This window comes from Pecten maximus, chromosome 16 (genome assembly GCF_902652985.1).
Source record: "Pecten maximus chromosome 16, xPecMax1.1, whole genome shotgun sequence".
Taxonomy (NCBI): Eukaryota; Metazoa; Mollusca; class Bivalvia; order Pectinida; family Pectinidae; genus Pecten; species Pecten maximus.
Genome location: NC_047030.1, coordinates 3,432,206 through 3,445,256, shown reverse-complemented (window position 1 = coordinate 3,445,256; position 13,051 = coordinate 3,432,206). Strand labels below are relative to the sequence as shown.

The following is a 13,051-nucleotide window of genomic DNA, read 5'->3' as shown; positions in this document are numbered from 1 at the left end:
GCGGGAGTTAGATGAGTGTATATCTGGTAGTCTGTTCTGTATTGTTTCTATCTAAATGTATGTTATTGATTCATAACAAGATAAAAAGGAATGAAAATGAAGTAAAATTATACACTGTCATCAAGTATATGATATAGAAATTATCAAAGTCAACAGACGCTTACAAATAAGCCTGCTTCCAATCATTTCGGGAGGGCTTAACTTGTGGTGAAATGTACACCAATATACTATGAAACAATATACAGCTTCCATCAATGTAATAATTGGCCCCTGATATCATGAATCAGAAACAAGGATTAAGTGAAATGGGTAAAAACATCATCCATTATCGATTTAGCAAACATATGTTGGGCAAATATCATTTCAAAATAGAAATACTTAAAAAGAAGTAGAGCAGACAGAAAGCTGAATAACAGCCCTACAACAGCTGTGACAATAGCAGGAAACACTAGTATGCATACAAGATTAATTTAAATAATAAAAGGTAATTATATCATTTATCCATCTGATACATGTACTTGGGTGCATATTTGTACATCTATATGTAGGATAGCCATATTACCTGTCATGTACCTGTATCACTGACCCGTATGTAAGTTTTTATATACATGTACCTGTATGATGGACCCGCATGTAAGTTTTTATATACCTCTATCAATGATGTAAATAATTACCTGTATTTCTACATCTGTAATTACCTGTATCCCTATGTCTATAATTGCCTGTATTCCTATGTTTATTATTACCTGTATTCCTATATGTCTATAATTGCCTGTATTCCTATGTCTATAATTACCTGTATTCCTATGTCTATAATTACCTGTATTCCTATGTCTATAATTACCTGTATTCCATTGTCTATAATTACCTGTATTTCTATGTTTATAATTACCTGTATTCCTATGTCTATAATTACCTGTATTCCTATGTCTATAATTACCTGTATTCCTATGTCTATAATTACCTGTATTCCTATGTCTATAATTACCTGTATTCCTATATGTCTATAATTACCTGTATTCCTATGTCTATAATTACCTGTATTCCTATGTCATTTACCTGTATTCTATTCCTATGTCTATAATTACCTGTATTCCTATGTCTATAATTACCTGTATTCCTATATGTCTATAATTACCTGTATTCCTATGTCTATAATTACCTGTATTCCTATGTCTATAATTACCTGTATTCCTATGTCTATAATTACCTGTATTCCTATATGTCTATAATTACCTGTATTCCTGCATCTGTAATTACCTGTATTCCTATGTCATTTACCTGTATTCTATTCCTATGTCTATAATTACCTGTATTCCTATGTCTATAATTACCTGTATTCCTATGTCTATAATTACCTGTATTCCTATGTCTGTAATTACCTGTATTCCTACGTCTATAATTACCTGTATTCATATGTCTATAATTACCTGTATTCCTATGTCTATAATTACCTGTTTTCCTATGTCTATAATTACCTGTATTCCTATGTCTATGATTACCTGTATTCCTATGTCTATGATTACCTGTATTCCTATGTCTATGATTACCTGTATTCCTATGTCTATAATTACCTGTATTCCTATGTCTATAATTACCTGTATTCCTATGTCTATAATTACCTGTATTCCTATGTCTATAATTACCTGTATTCCTATGTCTATAATTACCTGTATTCCTATGTCTATAATTACCTGTATTCCTATGTCTATAATTACCTGTATTCCTATGTCTATAATTACCTGTATTCCTATGTCTATAATTACCTGTATTCCTATGTCTATAATTACCTGTATTCCTATGTCTATAATTACCTGTATCCCCAACATAATTACCTGTATTCCTATGTCTATAATTACCTGTATTCCTATGTCTATAATTACCTGTATTCCTATGTCTATAATTACCTGTATTCCTATGTCTATAATTACCTGTATTCCTATGTCTATAATTACCTGTATTCCTATGTCTATAATTACCTGTATTCCTATGTCTATAATTACCTGTATTCCTATGTCTATAATTACCTGTATTCCTATGTCTATAATACCTGTATTCCTATGTCTATAATTACCTGTATTCCTGTATATACTTACCTGTATTCCTATGTTTATTTTTACCTGTATTCCTATGTCTATAATTACCTGTATTCCTATGTCTATAATTACCTGTATTCCTATGTCTATAATTACCTGTATTCCTATGTCTATAATTACCTGTATTCCTATGTCTATAATTACCTGTATTCCTATGTCTATAATTACCTGTATTCCTATGTCTATAATTACCTGTATCCCCAACATAATTACCTGTATCCTGGATGTTTATTTAATTATTAACTGTATCCTTGACATCGTTAATTACCTGTATGTATCCGTGTGTGCTGCTGTAAGTGGCACAGCTGTTTGAAGGCCTTGTCACAGTAGGAACAGATATACTTCCGGATACCTGAGTGGACCAAGCTATGCTGAGCCAGCTGCTGTTTACTTTTAAATCCCTTAGAACACGTTGGACACAGGTGATTTCGGTCCACTGGAGGGTTGGTTGTGGATTCAGGCAGATTATGTTGCTGAGGGGAATGGATCCCATTGGGGGGCGAGTTGAGACCATGTGTCTGTGAGTCGCAGGTACTAGACACGGCCTGGGATTGTGATGTCGTTGTCTCAGGTATTGAGCCAGGGTGGGGCAGATCTGATAAAATAACAAAGGTATATACTGAAATCTTCATCATTATAAATATCGAGATATCAAAGTTTGGTGGACAGCTGAGATGATGGCTGCATGCTGTAATGAAAATATATATTGTACATATACCTGAACAGAGTACTACCGGATACCCGCTGCTGCTGTGTTAACTGAGAAGACCTTAATTGAATATATATAGGACACCAGATTAATAGTCATTTTCAAATTAATTGAAAATAAATTTTATAGCCGATCCTCAGCAGTTCAGGGATTAAGAAAACTCCAAAATTGATGAAAGTTTCAGTATTTTTTCCAAAATCAACCAAAAAAACCTCTACATTACAGTATGAATTAATATACAAGAGGCCCAAGGGCCTTAACGGTCATCTGACTCTAAATTAAAGACCCTTATACTATTGTAGTATGCATTCTCTGTAGCATGTATAGTGGCACTGTGGGCCATGGTGGCCATGTTGGAATTTGGATCAACCCGAAAAATAACAACACTTACAGGATCATTCCTGGCAAGTTAGAGCTGAATCCCACAGGTGAAATTTGAGAAGAAGTTTTAAATAGGTGTTGTTAACGAAGAACCATGATTGCGCAATCATGTTACAAAATGGCCGCTGTGGCTGCCATGTCAAAGTTTTTAGGAGGCCGAAAAATAAAAACACTTTGTTGGCTCTCCTTCCTTAACATCCTCAATAATTTCCAGCTCAATGGCACCACTGGAACTGGAGAAGAAGTTTAAAATGTGTTTTTCAAGATGGCTGCCATGGTGGCCATCTTGGATTTCTGACCGACCCGATAGATAACAACACTTGGCCAGGACCATCTCAGGATCATTTCAGGTAAATAACAGCTGAATCCCACTGATGGAATTTGAGAAGAAGTTTTAAATAGGTGTTGTTAAGGAAGAACCATGATTGCACAATCATGTTACATAATGGCCGCCATGGCTGCCATGTCAAAGTTTTTACCGAGCCGAAAAATAACAACACTTTGTTGGCTCTCCTTCCTTAACATCCTCACCAATTTCCAGCTCAATGGTACCAGTGGAACTGGAGAAGAAGTTTAAAATGTGTTTTTCAAGATGGCTGCCATGGCGGCCATCTTGGTTTTCTGACCGACCTGAAAAATAATAACACTTGGTAAGGACCATCTCAGGATCATTTCTGGTAAGTTAGAGCTGAATCCCACTGATGGAATATGAGAAGAAGTTTGAAATAGGTGTTGTTAAGGAAGAACCATGATTGCGCAATCATGTTACAAAATGGCCGCCGTGGCTGCCATGTCAAAGTTTTTAAGAAGCCGAAAAATAACAACACTTTATTGGCTGTCTTTCCTTAACATCTTGACCAATTTCCAGCTCAATGGCACCATGTGGAACTGGAGAAGAAGTTTTAAATGTGTTTTCAAAATGGCGGCTGTGGCGGCCATCTTGGATTTCAGACTGACCAAAAAATAACAACACTTGGTCAGGACCATCCCAGCATCATTTTAGGCAAGTTTCAGCTCAATCCCACTGGTGGAACTTGAGAAGAAGTTTGAAATGTGAAAAGTTTACGCACGGCAGACGGCGGACGGCGTACGACGACGGACGAAACATGATGACTATAGGTCATCCTGACCCTTCGGGTCAGATAACCTAATAAAGCACACTATTTACAATATAGACATATTTTGTGTAAAGAGTGATGTTTTGGTGGCCATCTTGGATTTTGGACCAACCCAAAAAACAATTTCCAGCTCAATGGCACCAGTGGAGCTGGAGAAGTTTAAAATGTGTGTTTCAAGATGGCTGCCAATTGGCGGCAATTAATCATGGATTTTGGACCGGCCCAAAAAATAACAACACTTGGTCAAAACCATCTCATGATTATTCCAGGAAAGTTTCAGCTCATTCCCACCTGTGGAACTTAAGAAGTTTGAAATATGAAAGGTTTACGCACGTCGGGCAGTGAACAGCGCACGACGACGGACGAAGCATGATGACTATAGGTCATTCTGACCCTTGGGGACAGATGACCTAAAAAAAAGAGTTTGCACCAAACTATATATTCACTTGTGATGGCCCTGTAGTAGTTTAGGTGACAAAGCAGACATGCTTGAAGTATCTATAACTGTCCAGTAGTTCATACTGAAAGTAGACCATATATACTAGCTTCTCATCGCTACTGGTTAGACAGATCAATAATGGTGATTAACGAGAATATTTCCAGACATCAAAAAAACAAAACTAGGAAGGTAATGTATAATTTCAACATCAGGTGTAAATTGGCATTCAGTCAGACACAACATTACACTGCCATGCAAAACTGTGCAGTACAGTGAACTCAAACAGGTATATATTTAGCATCAGTGGCTTTTCCAAACAGCTTTTTGAATGCTTAAAAAATTTCTTCAGATTGAAGTTTCATAAACAGTTAAACATCCTAAACTTGTCTCAACAGCCAAATAATCATAAAGGTGAGTTTTTATAATCACAACAAACAATATTGTAAATAATTTAAAATTTTCAAATTGTGAAAATTTTAAATTTAAATTTTTGAATTTAGTCAGTTAAGCTGTGAATACTTTTTAAAACAGCTACATTGCCCAGACATAATATCCAGACAGGGAAACGAAGGCTCACCATGGGCTGACTTTTGATAAAGTGAATGACGTGTATGGGATATATATACAGAATTGGCTGCAAGCGTGTGTCATTTACCTGTAGCTGTTAGTGTTGTTTAGAATATGTGCATGTCTGTTATCACAGCAATATAAGTGTTGTACACATCTCAATTAACACTGCTAGTGTATGAGCAATGAGCAGAAGCTATAGGGCACTGTAAAATATACTAAATATTGCTTTTCGTTTGTGTAGTATCAGCCACAGCATGTGTTTAGACTTATGGCAAGACTCATAACTGTATCTTCTTATCTCTAATATGGAATGCTAATACTGCATGAGTTAGGCAATCAAAATATTTATAAAGCATACATAATCTATGTTCCTATGAGTTGATGTAAAGTTATAAGATACTACCTGTCTCTGATTCTCTAGAATGGCTTGTTACAGGCCTAGATAAATATGGTCAGGAGTATTTAATGTAAGTTACAGTGACCTATTTCTTTTCAGTTTTGCTGGTGTCCATGGTAAGAATGTAATAGTTACTGAAGCCAGTCTATAGATACAAAATGTATCAACAAGACATACCGTATTTGACCTAATAAGGGCGCCTGCCCTAATAAGGGCGCCCCTACCTTTTTTTAAGGAAATAAATCTTTGACTGAGTGTCAAAATGGTGTTCAAAAGTAATAATTCATGTGAAATATTTTGCTACTTTATGTGTTCAATTTTCTTCAGCAAATTAAGTAACTGGAACACATGTTTTCGCCACATTTTGTGTATTCCCACAGGCTACAGATGACATGTCAGTGCAAAGAGCACCCAAAACTAAACACATACAAATAATAACTTACCATCTTTATTTGAAGATAAAGTAAAGACTTCATTCTTGTTGATAAATAACTTTTGTTCAGAACAGAAAACTAGTAAAATACATTGTAAATCAATTATAAGGTCAAAGAAAACGATGTCTGATGTGATCTGGGAAATCACCTGTTTCTATAAATAGAACACAAAATAGTTCCATTTGAACATAAATGGTGGAACACACGTTCTCTGGTCTAAAGATCAGCTGGCATGGTTTACAAGTTTACAGGAGTATTCAAGTCATGTTTAAGCTTAATATATGATAATGAATAGATATCTTCATCTGGAATATTTTTATGACTGAATATTTTACCGTTTCCACAACCTTGGGTATTCTGCTATAAGGTATAGTCTGTTTCATAAAACTTCAGAATAACTAATCTTAATAAGGGCGCCCCCACTGTCAATTACCCGCGCCCTGCGCCCTTATTAGGTAAAATACGGTATAATTTGACCTGAAGTACAGTAAATATACGTATTTTAGCAGTAACTTTATTTTAGTGTTTTTTCGCGGTGGAAACATTGCTTTTAATTCAGATTTCAGAAATTACTCTTCCACTTTAATCTACAACAAAAAAAGTAGGTGTGCGGACTCATCGCTGCACTATAATATATCAAAGTTTGGTACAATATTTTTTTTGCTAAAATTTGAGTGCATAAAAATATATATACCTTTACAGCAATATCCACTCTTACATTAGACAGGACAGTGTGAAACAAAGGTTTTGTTATAGTGGGTATCAATAACACATAATCTTTGACTTGGACTAGGGGATTTGATGAGCTTATTTGCAGACCATGAAAGAGCATTTTGGAAGCATTTACACATTACTATGATAGACAGAGGTTACACAACGAGTGGTGGTTGATATGGAATTTATTTCACTCAAGTAAGTTATTTTTTAAAGTTACAAAAGACACAAGTTTTAGCAAGTGTCTTTTGTAACTTTTAAAAAATAACTTAAGACTGTGAAATAAATTCCATATATCCAAATGTCCCGATTTGTGTGACCTATTTCTACCACAATAATATCGATTTGAATCAATGAGGAAGTACAAGTCGAATTTCGCATATGCAAATAAGGTGTTCAAGTAACAGCTGGGACCCGATGATGTGACTTCATTCAATTATTACGATAACAATTGCAGTTTAGGTCAAAGTTCAATTTCTTGACCAATCAAAAGACCGAAAGGTTATAATCCACTAGTAGAATATAACAGTCGGCACATTTATACAATGGCTTCAGAGTGGAATAACACAGGGTATTGTGGTAGAAAATGGTCTTATTACCAGGCTTTGTCTTACTATTGGCTGAATACAATAGTATTCTTCAATATGTATCGTATCCCATTTGGATCCCTAAAAATGTTGACAAGAGACCATGCACATGGGCCTGTATCACTCACCTGCTTCTTAAATGCTACTTTGAAGTTGATCTTGAATACTTCTATTTATGTTATTAAGCTAATTGCCACTTTATTCAAGTATAGGGTAAGTTTAGGTTTACTCATTTAAAGGAAATGATGAAGCCCTTCATCCCAGTGTATTACTGACCCTGCCATCCTAACCCTATAGCTCGGGCCTCTTGATTATTGAGAAGTAATCAAAAGGTAAATTGTTGATGACTGACAATGCTGGACAAAAGATGATAGCAATTATTAATAATTTGGTCACAAGAAACCTTGTTAGAGATGTTAGCATACTGGGAATTGCTGAAGCAATAAATATCCCCCTCTAACCCTAGCTGCTAAAAATAGTAACAGTGACCTTGTCCTTGACCCAAATCCCTAAAGCTCAAACTTGTCAATGATATTTTGCTCCTGTATCATTGTGGGAAGTTTTATCAATATCAAAATCCTATGTATAATGAAGCCGTTAGAGGGCTGACAAACTTAGGTGTTACGTACGTACGTTACTACGTACGAACATACATCATACAGGACAGACGGAGAGAAAACCTTAGGGGACTAATAAAACACATGTCTACCTATTTATAAATATCATTCACACATATTATATTGATATCAAAAGCATTTCATTAATCATATCTGCAAACCTTTATTTCTGCCTCGATCTGATAAAGATCTGTATGAAAATCCTCTTTCAAAAACAACAGAAATATCAGATATTCAAATTTCCATTAAAATGTCAGAATTCTGAAAATCAGTCTATTTCATCATCCATATCCGACCTGAGTGTCCACTTTCCAGCATGGACATGCCTATTAGCTATACCCATTATGTGCAGCATTAACAGCATCGGAATCCAGTTATGGCATAACCCTCTATTTATTACAGGACTTATTTGGAAAGGATTGGGAGACTTGTGACTATATGGGATTGAAATTTATATAAAACAAAATATTTTCCCATCATCTATTGAGAACATTAAAATACCAAATGAAAGCTTGTGTATACAGTGTAATAATGGTATAAATAATATGTCAATGGATTGTTAACAAAATTGAAAAATACCTGAAACCCATCATTAAACATGCCAAGGATTATGATAAGAGTATCATATTGAACACCCCTGACTAGCGAAGATACTAGAGGCCATTCTTATTCAGTTTTTTTGTAGGAACTCTCCTGAGATGGTATCTTGGTGTTAATAGGTTTTTGTTGGTTTATTTTGTTTAACGTCCTATTAACAGTCAGACTCATTTAGTGAAATGCCTCCAGGTTTTGGAGGTGGAGGAAAGCCGAAGTACCCGGAGAAAAACAACCTACCTACGGTCAGTACCTGGCAACTGCCCCACATGGGTTTTGAACTCGCAACCCAGAGGTGGAGGGCTAGTGATAATGTGTCAGAACACCTTAACCACTCGGCCACCGCGGCCCCCTGTTAATAGATCGTCTAACATTATAGTTTTTTTACATTAATGTATGTGATGCTGTATAATTTTTTAAATTATAGAGATCTCCATCTGCTTTAAGTGAAAACATGGCCTTTAATAATAATCCTCTCTGACACAAAGATTAATAATTTAGTTGATGTAGTCACTGTAATGATAATTTGAAGATCTTATATACCAGTGAATGTTATCAGAACAATATATCAGCGTCTAAAATTGGTTCAAAATAAATCATCCATGGTAATTCGACCCTTAGCTTTCATAAAGCAAACATCTTCTTCAATTCCTTATTATAACACATATTGTTCAGCCAGAGCTGCCACCTTTCAGCTCTAACAACTTATACAAGACATTCCGAGGACTGTTCTATCACGTACTGGAACACAATGAAGTGCAGTATCTTGTTCAAGGATACAAAACCATACCACACCTGACACATTCCAGGAGCTGAACTGCCACAGCTTTGATTAGGTATAGCTCAACATCATTTAAGCCACTAGACCACTGCCTTCCTTTTTTTTTTTTTAATTTGAAGAGCGGGCTATGCCACAATCTCAGGAAAATTTTCCATCACACTAATTAATGACAATAATTAATTGTATGAACTATCATAATTCTGCAACAGACTTCTGGATTTCCAAACTTATACTACCAAAACTTTGAAACCATCACAGTTCTCTCCCTTGGATTGATGATGATACACCATCTGCATTAAAAAGAGCATACTATAATACAGTATTTGTTTGAAATGTCGACACCTGAAAGTCTTTACAGAGCTAAATATGACTTCTGTGCATATATTTAGGTACTTAAACTAGTATTAATTGATAATTAAGCCAGAGTTAATCTCTTTAAATATGGGTTGGACATCTTTGAGAAAAAACTCAGTAGAACAAAAATGCAACAAGAAAGCTTTAGTCATACAAAACGAAGTATTGTTAGTCCTGTGATATAGAAATACATTCACACTTAAATACAAGGATTTTAACACTTATTATCTAACAAATGATGGTGGTGGCCCTTTACAGCGGTGGAGACTATATATATATCTATGACAAATGATGGTGGTGACCCTTTACAGCAGTGGAGACTATATATATATATCTATGACAAATGATGGTGGTGGCCCTTTACAGCGATGGAGACTATATATATATCTATGACAAATGATGGTGGTGGCCCTTTACAGTGATGGAGACTATATATATATCTATGACAAATAATGGTGGTGGCCCTTTACAGCGGTGGAGACTATATATATATATCTATGACAAATGATGGTGGTGGCCCTTTACAGTGATGGAGACTATATATATATCTATGACAAATGATGGTGGTGGCCCTTTACAGCGGTGGAGACTATATATATATCTATGACAAATGATGGTGGTGGCCCTTTACAGCAGTGGAGACTATATATATATATCTATGACAAATGATGGTCGTGGCCCTTTACAGCGGTGGAGACTATATATATATCTATGACAAATGATGGTGGTGGCCCTTTACAGTGATGGAGACTATATATATATTTATGACAAATGATGGTGGTGGCCCTTTACAGCGGTGGAGACTATATATATATCTATGACAAATGATGGTGGTGGCCCTTTACAGCAGTGGAGACTATATATATATCTATGACAAATGATGGTGGTGGCCCTTTACAGCGGTGGAGACTATATATATATCTATGACAAATGATGATGGTGGCCCTTTACAGCGGTGGAGACTATATATATATATCTATGACAAATGATGGTGGTGGCCCTTTACAGCGGTGGAGACTATATATATATCTATGACAAATGATGGTGGTGGCCCTTTACAGCGGTGGAGACTATATATATATATCTATGACAAATGATGATGGTGGCCCTTTACAGTGATGGAGACTATATATATATCTATGACAAATGATGGTGGTGGCCCTTTACAGCGATGGAGACTATATATATATCTATGACAAATGATGGTGGTGGCCCTTTACAGCAGTGGAGACTATATATATATATCTATGACAAATGATGGTGGTGGCCCTTTACAGCGGTGGAGACTATATATATATCTATGACAAATGATGGTGGTGGCCCTTTACAGTGGTGGAGACTATATATATATCTATGACAAATGATGGTGGTGGCCCTTTACAGCGATGGAGACTATATATATATCTATGACAAATGATGGTGGTGGCCCTTTACAGCGGTGGAGACTATATATATATCTTTGACAAATGATGGTGGTGGCCCTTTACAGCGATGGAGACTATATATATCTATGACAAATGATGGTGGTGGCCATTTACAGCGGTGGAGACTATATATATATCTATGACAAATGATGGTGGTGGCCCTTTACAGCGGTGGAGACTATATATATATCTATGACAAATGATGGTGGTGGCCCTTTACAGCGGTGGAGACTATATATATATATATCTATGACAAATGATGGTGGTGGCCCTTTACAGCGGTGGAGACTATATATATATCTATGACAAATGATGGTGGTGGCCCTTTACAGCGGTGGAGACTATATATATCTATGACAAATGATGTTGGTGGCCCTTTACAGCGGTGGAGACTATATATATATCTATGACAAATGATGGTGGTGGCCCTTTACAGCGGTGGAGACTATATATATATCTATGACAAATGATGGTGGTGGCCCTTTACAGCGGTGGAGACTATATATATATCTATGACAAATGATGGTGGTGGCCCTTTACAGTGATGGAGACTATATATATATCTATGACAAATGATGGTGGTGGCCCTTTACAGCGGTGGAGACTATATATATATCTATGACAAATGATGGTGGTGGCCCTTTACAGCGATGGAGACTATATATATATCTATGACAAATGATGGTGGTGGCCCTTTACAGCGGTGGAGACTATATATATATCTTTGACAAATGATGGTGGTGGCCCTTTACAGCGATGGAGACTATATATATCTATGACAAATGATGGTGGTGGCCATTTACAGCGGTGGAGACTATATATATATCTATGACAAATGATGGTGGTGGCCCTTTACAGCGGTGGAGACTATATATATATCTATGACAAATGATGGTGGTGGCCCTTTACAGCGGTGGAGACTATATATATATATCTATGACAAATGATGGTGGTGGCCCTTTACAGCGGTGGAGACTATATATATATCTATGACAAATGATGGTGGTGGCCCTTTACAGCGGTGGAGACTATATATATCTATGACAAATGATGTTGGTGGCCCTTTACAGCGGTGGAGACTATATATATATCTATGACAAATGATGGTGGTGGCCCTTTACAGCGGTGGAGACTATATATATATCTATGACAAATGATGGTGGTGGCCCTTTACAGCGGTGGAGACTATATATATATCTATGACAAATGATGGTGGTGGCCCTTTACAGCGGTGGAGACTATATATATATATATCTATGACAAATGATGGTGGTGGCCCTTTACAGCGGTGGAGACTATATATATATCTATGACAAATGATGGTGGTGGCCCTTTACAGCGATGGAGACTATATATATCTATGACAAATGATGGTGGTGGCCATTTACAGCGGTGGAGACTATATATATATCTATGACAAATGATGGTGGTGGCCCTTTACAGCGGTGGAGACTATATATATATCTATGACAAATGATGGTGGTGGCCCTTTACAGCGGTGGAGACTATATATATCTATGACACATGATGGTGGTGGCCCTTTACAGCGGTGGAGACTATATATATCTATGACAAATGATGGTGGTGGCCCTTTACAGTGGTGGAGACTATATATATATCTATGACAAATGATGGTGGTGACCCTTTACAGCGGTGGAGACTATATATATATCTATGACAAATGATGGTGGTGGCCCTTTACAGCGATGGAGACTATATATATATATCTATGACAAATGATGATGGTGGCCCTTTACAGCGGTGGAGACTATATATATATATCTATGACAAATGATGGTGGTGGCCCTTTACAGCGGTGGAGACTATATATATATC

The 13,051-nt window shown here is 36.4% G+C and overlaps 1 protein-coding gene across 1 annotated transcript in view; it reads right to left on the bottom strand.

Annotated features, from left to right (window-relative positions):
• Positions 1-13,051, bottom strand: part of LOC117345327 (zinc finger protein 134-like) — a 44,183-nt gene that overhangs the window by 14,263 nt on the left and 16,869 nt on the right. Inside the window, exon 2 of the mRNA XM_033908394.1 lies at positions 2,365-2,691. Within this exon, the coding sequence (XP_033764285.1) occupies positions 2,365-2,691 (327 nt within the window). The remainder of the gene's footprint in view (positions 1-2,364; positions 2,692-13,051) is intronic.